Genomic DNA, 19,087 nt, shown 5'->3' on the forward strand with positions numbered 1-19,087 from the left:
TCCCAGAATTCCCCGGGAGACCCAAAGGCCTCCCACTCCCCGCCTCTGAACATCTAACGCCACTGAACAGGACCGCTTTGATTGGCTGGAACGTCTCTCCTCCCACCCAATGGGAGAGGCCGCGAGAGGCGGAGCCGTCACCGACGAAGGAGGCGGGAACCGCGCTGTCCCCCTTCCCCCGCACGCACACAAACAAGCCGCGGCGCAGGCGCAGACGCGCGAGCCGCCAGCCCTTCCCCTCCATCCTCCCGTCTGCCTCTTCCTTTTTTTTTTTTTTCCCCCTCAGAGAAGCGATGCTGGGCGGCGAGGAGAGCGGCCAGGCTGCGGCCGGAGGGGGCGTCGCCGTCTCCGCGGCCTCTCCCGCAGCTGAGGCCGAGGCGCCACCGGCCTTGGCCGCCCCGGCTGCCCGCGACGCTGAGGAAAAAAAGGACGAGGAACAGGAGGAAGAAGAAGAAGAAGAGGAGGAGGAGGAAGAGGCGGCGGCGGCGGCGGCCGAGGCGGAGCGAGCCACCCGGCAGCGCTACGAGGAGCTGTGCAGCAGCCTGAACATGGACGAGCGAGCCCGAGCCGAGGCCTGGCTCAGCTACCAGAGTATGAGGAGGAACTACACCCTGGAGGTGGGGCTGGGGGCGGGGCCTGCGGAGGGGGCGGGGCCTGGAGAAGGCAAGCTGGCCGTCCATGCGGCCACCGCCAGGGGGCAGCAAAGCCTCGCAGCGCCCTTGTGGTGTTGAAAAGAGGAAGGACGTAAAAAGAAGCAATTAATCAGTGAGCAGGGATGGATTTTAGCCTGTGGGTTTAAAGCAGGGGTGTCCGACCTTGGCAACTTTAAGACTTGTGGACTTCAACTCCCAGAATTCCTCAGCTGAGGAATTCTGGGAGTTGAAGTCCACAGGCCTTAAAGTTGCCAAGGTTGGACACCCCTGCTTTAAAGCTTACCTAATAACTTTGGTGGAGTTACGAATCAGTGATACACTGTTCGTGCACCCAGTTGTGGAAGCACATAATCTGCAGTCATGTATTCAGAAAACTCTAATTTTATATAAATTAAAAAGATGCACCTGATCAAAAGGTGCACCTGATCAGAAATAAGCTGTTTGCCTCTTATTTGCCTAATTGAATACTGGATTTATACGAAAGGCAAGAGTTTCCTCACTGCTTGGTGGATTAAGTTGATAGACTACATATCACAGTTAAATGATTAATACTGTTCGGTAAATGCCACTCAATATTTGGCCACTTAATGAGTAAAGAAACTAAAACTAGTACATTTCTTGGTAGACCACTATGAATATTTTGGGTTTTTTTTGAGTTGGCTGCATTGCCGCTGCAATTTACCAGTAGGAAGGGCTGCCTGAAGTCATGGCCTGTCATTTTGTAACCTTCCTGAAATCCCCACCTGTCTCTCAGAGGTCGTATACTGTTTTTAGCTTAGAACAATGTTAATTAATCCAGACTTTTATTCTGAACCTGAAGTTACTTTGATACAGCACATAAATTTTCAGTAGCGAGAGAGGAATAACACACCACACGGTGGAAAAGCATAGATTACACAAAGAAAACTATGCGTTAAGCAACCATAAATTTCAAATATTTACTTCCTTTGAAAATATAATTGTAGAATTTAGAGACATTCAGTGGCTATTACATCAGTTCTGTTGCAATAGATTTAAACCAGATTGCTTATTGCAAAAGTAATGTACACGTATGTGAATGTGAGCCTTGTAAATCCTTTCTGATTGTGTAAACTGGAGCTACCACGGTTTCTATATAGCCAATGAGTTAGTTACTTTCTGTTTCCCTGGCTCAGAGGTGCTTTTTTCAAGAGGCAACTGGACTTTCTGGTTTTTCTTTGAAGACGTTTCTTAGAGTCTCCATAGACATTTCCATGGATCAGCTTTCCTCTTCCAATAGAATATGATAATCGTTTATTTTGAACTAAGCAAACTTTTAAAAGATGTTTCTAATAAGCTAATAGCTAATTAACTAACGAAGCTAATTCTCAGTCAAGAACAAATTTCATGCCGTTGTATGACTTCAGAGACCGGTGAATTTATTTTACTGTTTTCAATTAACAGGGGAATGATCTGCACTGGTTAGCATGTTCGTTATATGTGGCTTGCAGGAAAGCCGTCCCAACAGTTAGCAGAGGGACGGTTGAAGGAAATTATGTGTCTTTAATCAGAATACTGCGCTGTTCAGGACAAAGGTAACTTCTCTTCTAAAATGTTATGAAGTGTGCTGAGATTATCAAGTTTAGAAAGTCTGCTGTAGATCATTATATTTTTATTTTAATGCATAAATTGCTATAGTTAAGTAGTGAAACCTTGTCATACCTTAACGCACACTTCCTGGTGGTTAGAGAGCACCTTGATCACATGCAGGTAGTCCTCGACTTACAACTGCAATTGAGCCCAGTATTCCTGTTGCTAAGTGAGACAGTTGTTAAATGAATCTTGGCCCATTTTACAATCCCTCTTGCAACAGTTAAGTGAATCACTGCAGTTCTTGAGTTAGTAATACGGTCGTTAAGTGATTCTGGCTTCCCCGTTGACTTGTCTTCTCAGAAGGTCACAAAACGGGATCACATGGTCCCAGGACACTGCAATGAGTCAGTTGCCAAGAGTGACTTTTGATCACGTGACGTTAGGATGCTGCAGTGGTTGTAAGTGGGAAAAATGGACATAACTTCACTTTTTTTTCAGTGCTGTTGTAACTTTGAACGGTTACTAAATGAACTCTTGGGAGTCGAGGAAGGCTGTCTGTACCCTTATTTGTGTTCAGCAGAAGTAATAAGACGTGTGGAGTTATGTAAATTAAAATCGGTGTTCAACAAAATGTTTTGGAATGTAAACGTTGCTTAAATTTAAATTTCTGACCCTCGCAAATGTCTTCAGTTTGATAGAGTTTTTTAACAAGATGAAGAAATGGGAAGATATGGCAGACCTACCCTCCCAGTTCAGAGAACGTACCACAAGATTAGAAAGAAACTTTACAGTTTCTGCTGTAATTTTTAAGAAGTATGAACCCATTTTTCAGGATATTTTCAAGTACCCACAAGATGACCAACCACGACAGCCCAGAGGGAGAAAACAAAGGCAGGTATTCATGTTGTTAACTCAGAATTCTCCCAAGGAGAGTTCATGCCTTGTTCTTCAAGTGTGAGTCTTTATGAACTATTTGAGGCTGATTAAAGTTCAGGTAGTCCTTGACTTATGACCATTCATTCAGCAACCCAAGTTCAATCGTGGTCATAAATGGAGGACCACCCGTGTTTCCTTGACATATTCCAAAAGTTACAGTTTTAGGACGTTGTTTCAGCTTCAGCTTCAAACTGGTTCTTTCTGATTTGGAATATTTATATTATGTTAGCAATTCATAGTCTGTGTCTCCTTTATAACTGTTTTCTTAGGAAATGTCCTTGCTGAGTTAATCTATACTAATTCGTATTTCTACTGATCACTGCTTACTAGGCTTGTAACTGATAAGGTATCATATGCTCACCAAGAGCCTATTATCATTGCTTTATTTAATAAATGCATAATATCTGCAGAAATAGTTCATTTTTTTTCTTAGCCTAAAGATTCCAGGCTGTCAAATTAAAGAGGAAATATGCATGTATGCCACTTCTGTGGTCCAGCCTAAATGTATATAAACAAACAGCTTCTGGGGTGTACATTTTGTGACATCTTATTAGATAATTGAAACATAATGCATTTGTTTCTTTTTTCATGGCTACATTTCTAAAAAGGAGGCAACCTTGCACTGTCTCTGAAGTTTTCCAGTTTTGCTGGGTCCTCTTTGTTTATGCAAAAGGTAAGAATGTGGCTTGTTTGTTTTTTCATTTAAGAAGACAAAAGATGCTGGGTAACAACCAGCCCATTATATTTCTGTCTTGCTTTCAGAAAGATCGGGACAGGGCATATTTTGGAATAGGATTGATACATAGATTTGATAGTTTAGTAAAAGACCCTTTTAGTGTTAAATAAGCATCTCAATTTTATTTTTATTATGAGCACAGGCTTCTTCAGTTTAAAATGTTTCTATGATTTCATAGAACATGCTTACACCAGTTACAAATTGTTATGCTGACAAAATTGCACTTTATATCCCTATGTATGCAGAATAAATATTCTGTGGACTTTTTTCCAAGTTTTTAATGGTAAGTATTAGAAAACGAGCACATCACATAATATTGCAAAGCAGTTCTCTGGAAGTTTTAAGCATAAAAACCTCACTTTACAATTTCAAGCCTTTTATTTAAATATCTTTGAAACAAACAAAAAAAAAACCAATCCAGTAAGGTTTTGTTAAAGTTCCTACCAGTGAAATACGATGTTCCAATTGTGTTGAACACAACATCTCAATGCACAATTAGAAAATTTTTTTCCTTCAGTTAAGAAAGAAATTCCATCTGCTAAACAATATTAAGAGAATTGCCAGAAGTCAGCATTGACCCACGCAAAAAAATTATGAGAGAGGTTTCTGTCAGTGAGAAGTATGGAACTAACTTTTTGTCTGTTTACAATACAATGCAACAATACAATACAATATACAACACAACCCCACCTTATAAATACGCAGTTCATTAAAAAAAAATTGAGAGAAATGATTTATGTTACTTGTAAGCCCAGGAACTCAAAATACACACCGACACAACTTGTTTCTGTTTCTTTTTGCTGGAAGAAGTGGTTTCTGCTCTCTTTATCATAACAACCCACATTTCAAAGGGCAAGTTTGGGCTTGTTTGAGTGATAGGCTTTCATAGGCATCATAGGTTTCTTTTTCCTGCGTGGAAAATCTGCAGATGCCCTTCCTGCTTGTAATTCAGGCTGCTTTCCCCACGAAGGAACGCCGTAGGACAAATGCTAACATCCCATAAACTGATTTTTAAGCAACAATGGCTATTAATTTTGTATTCTTAGTTTTCCCCTTTTTAAATAATACGTTATCTTCCACTTGTCTAAATTTATAGCACATGCTATTTGAAACCATTGTTAAATAGATATGATATTTTAATTTGCCTATTTATTTTAAGTGGAAATAAATTCACAAGGAGTTAAAGACTTCATTTGAAGCTTTGAAACATTACTCTCTGATGTTTAACCTTTGTTAAAAGAAAATAATTCTTACAGAATACGGCTTTGTTCAAATGTACTGTATTAATGCTCTTCCCGCATATATCAAAATCCGTGCATAACTGAATATTTGTGCATTTCATCATATCATCCTAGCATTTTAATGTTTACAGCAAGTCTGAAACAAACCACAAACTAAAGAATTGATTTAATTGATATGTAGGCATATGTTCTCAAGATTGCATCTGGTTTTTGTTACAGAATGTGGTATATAAATTTATTAATTTAGGTTAAAAATAAATAAATTTCTGCTGAATTCTATTATCTGTTTCTATATTGACTCTCACAGGCAATTTCCCTATGATCAGTGATGATTTGGTAAATTCATACCATCTGTTACTGTGTGTCCTTGATCTAGTTTATGGGAATTCTTTGCAGTGCCCAAATCGTAAGGAGATTCTGAATCCAAGTTTTAAGGGTAAATGTAATACGTTTTTATTATTATTTATTTTTAATTAATTTAAACCTTAAAACAGGGCTATCAAAATGCTGTATAAATATTGTGTTAAACAATTCCCCCATTTGCTTTCTTGTGATATCTGGTCATTTATTAAAAGTTTACCATAGAAAATCATAGTATGCCATAAAGGAAAATTATTCCTATTCATACCTAACTAAGAGAAAACAAAATTGACTTGGTGATAATTGAAGAGCAAGAAGATCGTTTCATACTTTTATATGAATAACAGATCTTACATACAAAAGGAAATGGATTATGTGAGGGTTGGGGTTTTTTTTCTTTCCCATCTGTCCATTTAGGAAAGTAGAAAAAAATGTTCTTTATTTCTCTTTCTCTCACCCCCCTTCCCACTTAACCATTACAAAGGGCTGCCTGAAGATTTTTACAGTAAGGATTTTAAGCTCTTGTCTGAAGCCCCTTGCATCATTGAAAAACTCTGCTCCTTGCACGATGGCCTGGTTTTGGAAGCCAAGGGAATCAAAGAACATTTTTGGAAACCCTATGTGAAAAAACTCTTTGAGAAAAAGGTATGTCATTGGATAACGATTCTAACTGGTCTTCAGAACCGCTACTGGTCCATTATTGACAGTTACTGTAACTTCAATTCCTTTTTTTTTTCCCTGTAGATTTTAAAAGGAAAAGAGGAGAACCTGACAGGTTTTTTGGATCCTGGAAACTTTGCAGAAAGCTTGTAAGTACCATAAAACAAGTAGTATAGTATAATTTCAGGATTTACTGGGTACTAAAGGATCCACTAGTCTGCCATTCAGTTGGGCATCATAACTTTATGAAAGCTTATAAAAATGTTTAGCGATCCGTTTGCAAGCATTTGCACTTCGATCTGCCCTTGCCTCTCTTCCATGCTTCATTCCAGTAAGGCCATCAACAAGGCCTACGAGGAATACATATTGTCAGTTGGAAATCTAGATGAGAGGATCTTTCTTGGAGAAGACGCCGACGAGGAAATCGGAACCCTGCGAAGATGTTTAAGCACAGCTTCAGAGATGGAAACCGCCGAAAGGGTACAAATGAAATACAATCTGCAGGAGCACTTTGAACGGGTGAGTCTAAACACAGTCTGGTCTGAAGTTAGTTCCGTGATGCTCAGCCTTATTTCAAGTTCCATCAGATGTAGAGTCTAGGTCCTATCCAAGGGGACAGAATGAAAAAAATAACTCCCTTATTCTAAGGAGGATGTTTACCTGTGGACAAACGTTCCATTATTTCATTTAACATAGGTTATTAAAATTTAAAGTTTAATTACCAATAAAGGGAAACCTTGGTAGCTCAGGGTTGAAATGAGAAGTCCTTGGTGCTCTCTGAGCTTGGTGGTTTCCATGCATACATACATTTACTTACAAAGGAGTGTCTTTGTAGCTCAGGGTTGATATGAGGCATCCTGGTTGCTCTCTGAGCTTGCTTGTTTTCCAAAATACCCAAACTAGGTATTTTCCTGTTGCCGTTACCCAGGAATGTCTGCGAGAAAATAGCACCAAAGATCCCTCCAAGTTTAATTAACTTACCATACGTATCACTTCTCAGTCTCACATCCTGATTAAGAGCTACTGGTCTGTCGATTAATTGCTGTGTCGCTTTAAAGCAATTGTAGTGCCCCATTTCACCCCAGATTATAAGAAAAATGCCAACAGTTTATCTCTGACCCTGTATTTGTTCTTTTTCTTATGCATTTTATAGGGGCATTGTTCTGTATAGATATCTTAATAGGGAGACTATGGGTTAGAAGAAGAGGCAGAGTTCAGTCCAGAGAAGGAGTTGATGAAGGTGATTTTCTGAATCCAAAATTTTAGTTGAAAGTACAGGAACTTTCTTGAAATGTCTTTCATCTTTGTATCTTTTGATTAGACAAAATCTTTCAGAATATCTACACCTCTCACTGGCCGGAAATACATCAAGGATAGCGATCCTTACTTGAGCCCCATTTCCATCGCAACCCACTGCTTGACACGGCTTCACACAATGTTGGCAGGGCTGAAGAATGCCCCTAGTGAGAATCTGGAGCAAATTCTGAGGTCAGTACAATCCTCTTCCTTGCACTTCTCAAATTGGTGGCTACGTGGTCAAATTTAGGCAGACAGATGAAATTTAAACAGGATTTAGTTGGTGAAGTGGCACTCTTTTTAAGAATTCCATGTGATTTTATATGCTTTAAAAAAACAACAACCCCAAAATGGACTGTGTTCTTTAGTGATATTCAGTGTGCAATAAATCCATTTGTGAACCTTGCACCATCATACGAAGTTAAACTTTTGAGACTAAGCACAGGTTTCAATTTTTTAGTGATAAATGGTTAGATAAAAACAATGGCACTCTTTTTAAAAGCCCCCTGTATAAAACTACATACACACAAAGATGTTTTCTTTCAAAAATGGCAAATCTACATTATTCACTCGTTCATTGGCAGGGGGTGTTCCAGGGATCCTTCTCAGTCTATTGCCAATAGAGTGAAAGAAATGTATGAAATTTATTCGCAAAAGGCACCATCTTTTGGAGAATCTGGGAATTTCCCCAAAGGTGAGTGTGTTAAAAGCATGTCAAGGTATTGGAGATTTAATAGCTGACCAGCTGTTGTAAGGCTGTTGTAAATGCTGATGCAGTGAGAATGAGTCAGCAGGGTATTGCCACTTTAAGACTGAGGTTGAGTCAGTAGGGTATTGCCACTTTAAGAAGCTGTCTATATAAGGGTGGCCATGAGAGGGCATCTCTCTCTCTCCTCCTGTTCTGTCTCCCTGCAGAGTAACGAAGACTGATTGCTTGCCTGGTATGTGCCTACCACATATATGTATGTAGGTAGCAGTCTCGTTTATAAACCACTGTTAAAGACAAAGCCTCTCTGTGCTGTGTTTTGCTCCTGGATTGTCTCACAATACTAGTCACGCTGCAAACTCTCTGACAAAGCCTATTTGCTCTGTTTAGTGTTCCCCAAAGACTCTAGTTTTAATATTAAACTAAGTATTTAATTTAACATTTTTACTTGGTATATTCTTCCATCTAAGCACAATATAAGAATGATCATTTATTATGATTTATTCAATGAATTGGCTGCACAACTTAGCACAGGGTAACTCTGGGCAGCTTACAATATTATTTCTTTCTTAGGGTATATGAGGTGTGATGAATAATAGGAATTCTGTTTTTTACAAGCTCATTCTAAATCGATTAATATTCATTTCAAGAGACCTTAAAATCGTTCATATTTAAAATCAAGAAACCAGTTCTGAGGGAGAAGGGATCCATGTGTGGGTGTGGGTGTGTTTAATGATTATTTTACTGGTAGTTAATAACCCCTGAAAGTTTCCATTTTGTTTTTTTCTTTTTAATTTTATTATGAGTAAACAGTGCTTATTTTATATTACACGATTATTTCAGATCTTGTGGGTAAACACTTCCGTCTCGCTGAGGTCCTGTATTATAAAGTTTTGGAATCTGTCCTAAAGCAAGAAAAAAAAAGACTGGAAGACGCTGACTTATCTGTAAGTATAGTTCAGTGATTGGCATAAATGTTCTCTTTAAAAAAAAAGAAACTGATGGAATCTACAGGAAAATGCAACATGGAACCCTGAGTTAAGACGCAAAACTGATCAGAATCTGATACTTAACCATACATTCAGCCTTCAAAGCTTTCAACTAACACGATAATTTGACAAAGGGATATAATATCAAGTGAGCCACCGTGATTTAACCGTGATGGAGATGAGAATGAGAGATTCTGCTTAGTGAACAATGAGATAAAAGTCCAGGAGCCCACAGCTGAAAAACGTGCAGAGAAAGAAACTTAGAAAAGATACACCCTGATCATCACAAGGCTTAGGATGCCCCAATATGTAAACAGGGCGTTTTGCTTAGCTTCTTCTGTGTTTCTCCACCCACTTAAGTCCGCTTTGTATACGTTTCTTAACGGACGGGTAGCATCGCAAGTGCATTTTAAAACAACCTATCCGCTTGGCGATTTAGGCACATGATAATGTTAGCAAAAAGGGATGCAGTAGCTCAGTGGCTAAGATGCTTGAGCTTGTCGATCAGAAACGTCTCAGTTCAGCGGTTTGAATCCCTAGCGCCGCGTAACGGAGTGAGCTCCCGTTACTTGTCCCGGCTTCTGCCAACCTAGCAGTTCGAAAGCAGGGAAAAATGCAAGTAGAAAAATAGGGACCCCTTTGGTGGGAAGGAAACAGCGTTCCGTGCGCCTTTGGCGTTTAGCCATGCCGGCCACAGGACCACGGAGATGTCTTGGGATAGTGCTGGCTCTTCAGCTTTGTAGCGGAGATGAGCACCACCCCCTGGAGCCAGAAACTATTAACACATATGTGTAAGGGGAACCTTTACCTTTTCATGTTAGCAAGCAACAAATATCTGATTTTCGTACTGAACTTTAAAAAAAAATTATTATCTAATCTAGGCCATCGTGGAGCACGATGTCTTTCATAGGTCTCTCATGGCCTGCTGCCTTGAAATAATTATTTACTCCTACAAGACAGCGGATAGTTTCCCGTTCATCACGGATGTTTTTGATGTTCCTGCCTTCCACTTTTATAAGGTAAGCCCTTTTTCACGTGGAGTGCTGCAACAAATTAAGGTGATTGCTGTTAAAGGCACAGACAATGGAAACAGTCGTAGGGTGGCATGTGTCGGGCACGAGAAATCAGGAGCCAGGGTGGCATTGAAAACTACTACAAGTTTATTCCGTGCTACCTGATCTACTAACAGTCAAGGAAAATTGGCATCAGATAAGAGTCAACTCTCTTCAAGGGAGGCTGGACTTAGGGCTCTTACAGGGCTTAGAGATTCCACACTGATGATGATGTGTTTGACCCCGCCCTCAAACAACTGAGCAACTGAAGAGCTGAGTGTTTACTGGCCGGATGCCCTTCCTGTTGTCAGCGTGGAGTTATATTCAGCAGATATATCCTCATCGTGCCCAGAGAGAAATATCTGCCTCTACCTAGAATCGAACTCACAGCCTCCTGATTGTGAGGCGAGAGCTCCACCTCTAGGCCACCGGACCACTCATCTTTATTGCTGATCCTTGTCCCTAATAAAGATTTGATTTGATATATTGCAGGTAATCGAGATCCTGATCCGAGCAGAAGATGGCCTCTGCAGAGAGGTGGTGAAGCATCTCAATCACATTGAAGAGCAGATTTTAGAGAGCCTGGCGTGGAAGACGGAATCTCCCCTCTGGGATAAAATAAAAGAAAATGAAAATAAGGTCCCTACCTGCGAAGAGGTAAAAGACAAAGTTCTTTCCTTTTGTTCCTTTGGGACTTGTACAAAGACTCTTGCTAGAAATGTCCCAAGTGCAATGGGGAGCAATGGGGATTCTTTGGCAGCCGAAACACCTACATACTGTGATGAAATACGTTGTGCTTTTAGGTGATGCCACCTCAATATTTTGAAAGATCAAATGGCAACAGCGTGGCTGGTTCCCCTTTAACTCCGAGGAGATTAAATGAAGTCCGTGCGGAAACTGGAACACAGGGGAAGGGTAAGGCTTCCCAAATCTAGAAAAGATGGGTGGTAGAGCAGAAATGGCAGATTCTGAAGGCTGTGTCATGCCCCTGTTGGAATCTGATTCTGAGGGGGAGGTCGAGCAGCTGCAAGGGAGGGGGAGTGTGGCTCCAGTGGCTGTGGAGGAAACTGGGGAAGGGCACAGTCCAGCCGAGCCTTCCGAGGAAGACCCAGGCCCACCCCCTTGGATAAGGGAGACCTCACGCAATAGCCATCCGTTTTACAACTCTTCAAATGTACAATGACCACGGAATAGCTACTTTATGGCTCATAAAACACCCCCAGACGTTATAAATCTCTCTCTCCCCCACCGATCCCTCTGTGGTCCTGTGGCTGCATGTCCAGCAAGTCAGTTTATAACCTACTGTGGCATTCTGCAGTCATATGACTGCAAATGTTTTTCTGTATATAAAAACAAAAACAAAAAAACCACCACATCTTTTTGATGTTGTGGCATCTGAGCTAAGTTAGAAAGTGGCCATAAGTCTCAGGAAGCTACTTCCACTTGCTGTCTCCCTTCTGTGACCCCGTCTTTCTTGGACCTCTGCAGGCATTTCGTTCTCCCCGACCACCCTCTACGAACGGTACAGTTCTCCAACCAGCAACCCTACCAGAAGAAGGCTGTTCGTTGACAACGACATCTCGGGGGAGGCCCCTCGGACGCCCGTGAGGGTTGCCCAGCCGCCCATGATCAGCACCGTGCCTGTACAGAACGTCTCCTCCGATACCATCCCTGTCACTCCAGTGCCTGGGCAGACTTTGGTCACTGTGGCAACCGCCACAGTGACTGCCAATAACGGACAGACAGTTACCATACCTGTGCAAGGTAAGGTGGATCAACGCACAGGTGAGAAATAGGGCTTCCTTAAACGGTGTATGGCCAGTGCCTAAAGAAGCACCCTGTTAACATCAAGAAGGCAGACTGCTCTTTGTTGGCCAAGCGTGATTGGGCACACAAGGAATTTGTCTCCGGTGCATAAGCTCTCAGTGTGCATACAAACAATAAAGTGATGTAAAAGCCACAATGGCGCGGTGATTAGAGTGCAGTACTGCAGGCTACGTCTGCTGCTTGCTGGCTGCCTGCAATGTGGCAGTTCGAATCTCACCAGGCTCAAGGTTGACTCAGCCTTCCATCCTTCCCAGGTCTGATATATATATATTTTCCCACTTCCTTTGACAGGCATTGCCAATGAAAATGGGGGCATAACATTCATTCCGGTCCAGGTCGTTGGCGGACAGGCTAATTCCATCCCCCCTCTCAGTGCACAGACCCTGGCTGGCACGCTGAGTTCTCAGCCGATGACTGGCCCAACCCTTCAGTTGCAAGGCCAGCTCCAGCAGGTGGCCCATCCTGGAGAACGGCGACAAAAGCAGCAGCTGATCAGCAGTGGTGGCAGCAGATCCCGAAAAGCTGGCTCACTCTCTCTCTTCTTTAGAAAGGTACATGGACCCCGGCGAAGAAAAAGGTTGCTGTCGTGGTTCAGGTATTGGCTTAGAATCCAGGAGACGGGGAGTTCTAACCCCATCTTAGGCTGGCAAGCCAGCTAGGCGAGTTTGGTCCAATCACCAGGAGACTGTGAGTTGTAGTCCTGCCATAGGCATGAAAGCAAGCTGGATGACATTGAGCTAGTCATTCTCTCTCCTTCCAACCCACCTCACAGGGTGGTTCTTGTAGGGAAAGCAGGAGGAGGAGAAGGAAAGAGTGTTAGGTATGTTTGCTTCCTTGAGTTATATGTATAAATAAAGGTGAGGTAGTAAAGTAATAAATTAAAATAAATATCACGAACCCAATCAAGAAACTATCAAGTCCATTCCCACCAACATTGACAGAGCAAGCCACTAGCACCTAAAATGAGAGCAAACCTCATTCCTTACTATCATTGATGGTGTTACCTAGCTTGGTAATGAAACATCTGCAAGAAAAATGTCAAGCTCAGAGAGCACCCAGGATCCCACAGTTGAATCCTGAGCCAAAAATATTCTCTTCTATTGATACAAATAAATCAAAGAATGTGGCGTGTTTTGCAAGGAAAACTCCTTTCCCTGTTTTTTCCCGAATGCTGTACTCTTGTGAAGCATTTTCATAATTTGCTTTTTCATCCGGATGCGAAAAATGTCATTCTATGAGTAGAGTAGAAATAGAATAGAATAGAATAGAATAGAATAGAATAGAATAGAATAGAATAGAATAGAATAGAATAGAATAGAATAGAACAGATGCATTCATCAAGAGTCAAGAATCATAAGGTACAACACTTAATAATAGTCATAGGGTACAGTAAGCAATCAAATCATACTAGGAAACAGTCAGTATAAATCGTAAGTATACAGGCGACAGAGTTACAGTCATACAGTCACAAGTGGGAGGGGATGGGTGATAAGGAATGATGAGAAGGTTAATAGTAATAGTAGTGCAGACTTTGTAAATAGTTGGACGGTGTTGAGAGAATTATTTGTTTAGCAGAGTGATGGTATCGTATCTCTTCTAGCTCTGATGGTGTTTTCTGGCTTCCAACAGGTATTTTATTTAGCAAGCGTTCGTCTGCGGGATCTCTGTATCAGGCTGGATATTTCTGACGAGCTGAGGAAGAAAATCTGGACCTGTTTTGAATTTTCACTGGTGCAATGCTCGGAGCTCATGATGGACCGACATCTAGACCAGCTGTTAATGTGTGCTATTTACGTCATTGCAAAGGTAAAGTTTCACCAATTTCATTTAACTTGGAAGATTAAAAAAAAAAAACCTAGCGTTAATTAAAGTACTAATATTTGTCAGCTAATGGATGCCTTCTGTTCCAGGTTACCAAAGAAGACACCTCATTTCAAAACATCATGCGCTGCTATCGAATGCAGCCCCAGGCCAAAAGCCACGTGAGAACATTTCCTTTGTTCCTGTATTCAGTCATTTTCTTTTAATGACCCCATAATCCCTTGTAGGGTGGAGTCTGGGCAACTGAATGGAGCTGAGTGTTTACTGGCCGGATGCCCTTCCTGTTCTCAGTGTGGAGTTTTTTTCAGCAGATACATTCTCAATGTGCCCAGAGACAGAAATATCTGCCTCTACCTAAGGATCGAACTCACAGCCTCCTGATTGTGAGGCAAAAGCCTCCCGCTCTACATTCAATTGTGTTTTTTTTATTGAGTTCGTTTTCTTCAATCAGCTGTTTTAGTTCAGCCTTAAGGGGAAAATTCCAGATAGTGACGTAGTCTTCAAGATTAGCACCCAATTTGATTCAAGGAAGTCATATCTGTCCAGTCCTACCTAGTTATAAAAAAGGCCCTGGTATAAAACGATTATCATTTTCTCTTCTGAAATAATTTTGCCTTTTTTTAAAGGTGTACCGCAGTGTATTGATTAAAGGCAGAAGACGGAGAAATTCTGGCACCAACGATACAAACCATCCGCAGAATTCCCCAGCGGAGAAAAATAAGGACCAAAGTAAGTGAATGTAGTAAGTCGAAGACTAGAACTAAAAAGGTCTCCCACTTTCTAGCCTGGTGCCTTAACTTACTAGTGTCCACTCTGAAGTCGGCCTGACTGAGGCCATCTTTGAGGCGTCAGTGTTGCCACAACGGAGATGAGAGTTAGGGAGGAGGAAATGGAGATAGCTGGGGGTTTGTAGCCAAAACAGGATGCTTTCCCCTGGGAGCCAAGGACATTCCAACAGGTGGCTGAAGAGAGGAGGAGTGAAGTTACCAAGCAACTGAACAGAACCTCGATTGGACCATATGACTGTTTGTTTGGGAAAGGGGGAAAACTTTCACGAATGAGGAGAAACCCGCGGGAATATTCAGTCGGTTTTCACCAGCCTGTGCCAATATGATCTATCCAATAAAGCTGTTCTTAGAGGAACCTACCTGCTTCAAGAGTTCTGTTTGCTATGAGTGTATTACTTGGAACCCTGACAACTAGACTTAGCCAGTGGTTTCATAAAACTGTCCGATCCAGTGAATCACAATCTGTCTTTGCAGCCAGCCGAGATTCCAGCCCAGTCATGAGATCGAGTAGCACCCTGCCTGTCCCGCAGCCTAGTAGCGCTCCTCCGACACCAACGCGGCTGACGGGAGCCAGCAGCGACACTGAGGAAGAGGAGCATGGAGACCTGATTCAGTTTTATAATAATGTCTACACAGACCGGATTAAAGACTTCGCCCTGAAGTACTCCTCGGCCAAAGGAGTAAGTAACGCCTTTCCCCCTGCCACCCTTCTTCAGAATAGCTAAGCTACTATCTGTCTGATTATCAACTGGAGTTACTCAGGTTGTCCTACCATTACAGTATTTTGCTATTTTTAAAAAAATAAAAACAATAATCTATTTTGGGGGGCGTGCATGGATATTGACTTGCAATTTGGGCAGAAACTGGAAATAATAAGAAAAACTCTTTTAAATCTAAGTGCATTGCAAATAAATCTCTTAAGGCGAATAAACAACCTTACAACAAAATGGAACCATCTTATATTTGTCCCAAGGAATTCTTGTGTCTTATAGGCTAAATTTTAGAAGCTGATAACTCTGAAAACTTGTCACAATTCTCATAATTTCCACAAATTGCTCAGGACCATTAATGTAAAAAAAAAAAACAACTAAGTGGATGTGTTGTGGTGCTTCAAGTTGCCAAATGTGTTTCATTTTCCTTTCTTTTTTTTGTGCTTCCTTGTTAACTGTACCTATATTTTATCCCTCCCCTGCATCAGACTGATGTTCCTCCCTTGTCTCCATTTCCGTTTGTGAGAAGTGGCTCTCCACGCCGAATCCAACTGTCTCAAAACCACCCAATTTACATTTCCCCCCACAAAAATGAGTGCGCAGTCTCTCGGCGTGAGAAAATATTCTACTATTTCAGCAGCAGCCCATCAAAGGTAAGATTGCTCAGTGGTACTGCTACCCATTAAGTATTTTGAAATCTTATATGTCACTTTAATAAATCAGTAACTACATGATTTAGCAAGCCGTATGTATCTTTTATATATATATATATATATATATATATATATATATATATATATATATATATATATATATATATATATATATATATATATATATATATTTGTGGCTGACTAGATCTGTTAGTGAATATCATTATTTATATGGCAGAGGGAGAGAGAAAGGGAAAAAAATCCTTGGAAGATAAAATGTAAAGCTTTGTTTCCCAGTCGTATTATTCAAGCGTTTAATGTTTTTCCAAAGCGGTATTTGTTAGGATGAATGTTGACTGGAGCCTCTTTAAAAATGAAACCAATGGTTTTTTTTTTTAAAAAAAGCTATTATTCGAACGGTGAGGATTTGAGATGTAATCTTGAAATATTAATTTACAGAGGAGGGAACTGAAGCAACCTCAGCCATGTTGCTTAAGGGGATTACAAGAAGTTCAACGCGATGTCAGTCGTTTAAATGAGCAGTGAAGAGATTAATCTTTGCAGCTGGATATTCAGGGGGATAAAAGAAAAAAATGACCAGTTTTTCTTGCTCATTGCACGTTTCAGAGGCTTGAAGAGATTAACAGCATGATCAGAACGGGGGAGACCTCGAAAAAGAGAAGCATCGTCTTAGAAGAGGGGGCCGAATCGCCAGCCAAGCGCATGTGTCCAGAAAACCACACGGCCCTTCTAAGAAGGTTGCAAGATGTAGCCAACGACCGGGGCTCTCACTGACGTCAAAGACTAACCGAGGATTGATTTTTTTTAAAAAAAAAATATTGCCATCTGGGCTGTCTTTTAACATTTGACCAGTAATAATAGAACCTGCGACTTCCACATCTCCCAAGGCACTTTTTTTTGTGGGGGGGAGGCACTCCTGACATCCAAAGAGGAGTCCTCTGCTTACGGAACCACGGACTGCCTTCTGCTCAAAGGCAATCGGGGAAGTTTGAGCAGAAGCATCACTTCCGCCCTCATAAAGCGCCGATGGATCTGGTTTACCTCTTCTTTTTTCTTTTTCTTTTTTTAATTTATTCGGTAGAAGGGATTGGTTTTAATCTCAGAACTGGAAGACGAAGTATTTTTACATTAGTCCATTAACCTTTCTTTTCTTTTTTCTTTTTTTGAGCGATCTGATCCGGTGTCATGTTTAGAATCTGCAGTATTTTAATCGCATTTGGAAATGTGGCAGTCAGCAGTGATGGAATCAGCTCTGTGGCTAATTATCTGACCCAGTTCAGAACTGCTGTGAACCTTTCTTTTAAATTAGGAGTGAAGATTCTGGAATGTTTGTCAGGCAGTAGTTAAAGCACACTGGAGACAGACCAGAAATTGAAATGGAGGCGATTAGAGGACTTAAACCTTCCCTTCCCTTCCCTTCTTCTCTTCTCTTCTTTCTCTTCTCTCTTCCTCTTCTCCTTCTTTGCCCTTGGGGTGATATGGGAATATTGTGTATATATACCACACTTTTATTGTATTTTAGCTGTGCAATGTTTCAAGTCAGCGCCTATCAGCAGGTAGCAGCACTTCACTAGTTCTCAGATGCAAATTAGTTTTGCAACCTTGACAATGGCACTTTGGAAAATATATATATATATATATATTTTAAATAGCAAACCCTAAGATGAAAAGCTGTGTTAAACTGCTTGAATTTATTTATTCTGGAAGCGCACAGTCGTCATAGCGAACTCCCACGTATTCATATTTTAAGGTCGGACTGTCAGCCTTCCCTGTTTCTTAGCTTTATCATAGCAGTTGGTTTTGTCTTGCCACTGGTCTTTTTCAAACTGAGGAAAACCTTTTGGATTGTCCTGGATTATCACTGCAGCTGTTTGGTCCATTGGAATCTTTAACTGCTTAAAATGGAGGTCAGGAAGGATGATGTAGAAGAAAGATCTGTTCTTATTGAAAAACAGGCCCACCATCTAGTGTACTTGTGATCACAATGGCTCACTAGCATGCAATAAGACCATTTCCTAGCTGTCTTAGGGATGCCATGGATTAAGCCTAGGAGACTCTGCATAATTTGGACTGCGGTTTTCACGTGGTTCCTAATACATGCTGAAAAATTCAATTTTTCCCCCCATGAAGGGAACAAATTTGAGTCTGTAGAGAATACCATTAAAAATGGTATTGGGGCAATTGGATGGTCACTTTGAAGACTAATACGATCCCCTTTAGTATAGCCAATGTTTTGCCCTGGATTGCATTTGCAACAAGATCTGCGCTGCTCTTAAAATTGCTCCAAGGGGATCTAAATGTCGACTTCGGAGGAGGGATTTTAGCTTTAGGAAATGATCAACTGGACATAGACCGAATGCAGGAAAGTGGCCACGAAATGGGGCAAGATTTGGTGCGTGTAAGTTTAGCCCGTTTGTGTGATCAATAAGTTTTACAAAGGAACAAAACCAAAAAGGTATTTTTTTTAAAAAAAGCCTACTAATTCAGGCTTCCATCAGGCACTTTCAGCGGCTCTGCTTTTTGTCGTCATAGCATCTCAAAGGGGGGGGGGGGGATTTTGTGTCCCATAGATTAAGCCAAGGGTCCCCAAACTTGGCAATTTTAAGGCTTGTAGACTTCAACTCCCAGAATTCCCCAGCCAGTTATGTAGTTGAAGTCCACAAGTCTTAAAGTTGCCAAGTTTGGAGGCCTCTGGATTAAGCCATAGTTAAATAGTGTAAAACCCTTCCCTCATTTAGTAGACTTTGGATTCAAAATTTCCACCCAGTCGTCTTCTGAGATGAGTCTCTGGCATCCAGAGTAGTGAAAATGTACTTAAATTTACTTAATGATACCATTATACAAACGGCGTATTTCCTGATTTAACAAACTTTGGGGCATAATAGAAGCCCTTTTCCATTAAATGGCCTGTTAACTTGAGGTTTTCCTATACTTGGAAAATCCGAATAACTAAGGACTTCTTGTCAGCGTTCCAAGTAACTACCTCCAAATTAAAAGACCCCCCCACAAGACTGTCATCTTCTCAGAGATCTGTTTTATTAGAGAAGTCATATTGGCTTCCGGGGAACGTAGTGGCTCAGTAGCTAA

At 41.1% G+C, this 19,087-nt stretch overlaps 1 protein-coding gene across 3 annotated transcripts; it reads left to right on the forward strand.

The window, feature by feature from the left end:
* The first annotated feature begins 123 nt into the window (after window positions 1-123).
* On the forward strand, window positions 124-17,670 carry RBL2 (RB transcriptional corepressor like 2). 3 transcript variants are annotated; one of them, XM_087940693.1, is made up of 22 exons: window positions 124-591; window positions 2,076-2,206; window positions 2,895-3,095; window positions 3,749-3,813; window positions 5,425-5,553; window positions 5,962-6,122; window positions 6,222-6,286; window positions 6,470-6,656; window positions 7,459-7,625; window positions 8,018-8,127; window positions 8,983-9,086; window positions 10,010-10,147; window positions 10,673-10,837; window positions 10,984-11,095; window positions 11,669-11,944; window positions 12,299-12,558; window positions 13,637-13,813; window positions 13,918-13,989; window positions 14,455-14,557; window positions 15,091-15,296; window positions 15,815-15,979; window positions 16,607-17,670. In XM_087940693.1, exons 3-22 carry the CDS (start codon window positions 2,917-2,919, stop codon window positions 16,772-16,774), a joined length of 3,009 nt encoding a protein of 1,002 aa, XP_087796819.1. In that variant the 5' UTR covers window positions 124-591; window positions 2,076-2,206; window positions 2,895-2,916; the 3' UTR covers window positions 16,775-17,670. The 3 variants fall into 3 exon arrangements, with proteins under 3 accessions (XP_087796819.1, XP_087796817.1, XP_087796818.1); XM_087940691.1 differs by having other exon boundaries at window positions 137-617; XM_087940692.1 differs by lacking the exons at window positions 124-591; window positions 2,076-2,206 and adding an exon at window positions 1,845-2,044.
* The last annotated feature ends 1,417 nt before the right edge of the window (window positions 17,671-19,087 follow it).

This window comes from Pseudonaja textilis, chromosome 11 (assembly GCF_049901715.1).
Source record: "Pseudonaja textilis isolate UNSWEBS1 chromosome 11, rPseTex1.2, whole genome shotgun sequence".
NCBI lineage: Eukaryota > Metazoa > Chordata > Lepidosauria > Squamata > Elapidae > Pseudonaja > Pseudonaja textilis.

Coding starts and splice junctions, on each gene's coding strand:
- RBL2 (XM_087940691.1), top strand. CDS start 294: ATGCTGGGCGGCGAGGAGAGCGGCCAGGCTGCGGCCGGAGGGGGCGTC. Junction 6,287..6,469: donor GGAAACTTTGCAGAAAGCTT/GTAAGTACCATA, acceptor GCTTCATTCCAG/TAAGGCCATCAACAAGGCCT. Junction 11,096..11,668: donor AACTGGAACACAGGGGAAGG/GTAAGGCTTCCC, acceptor GGACCTCTGCAG/GCATTTCGTTCTCCCCGACC.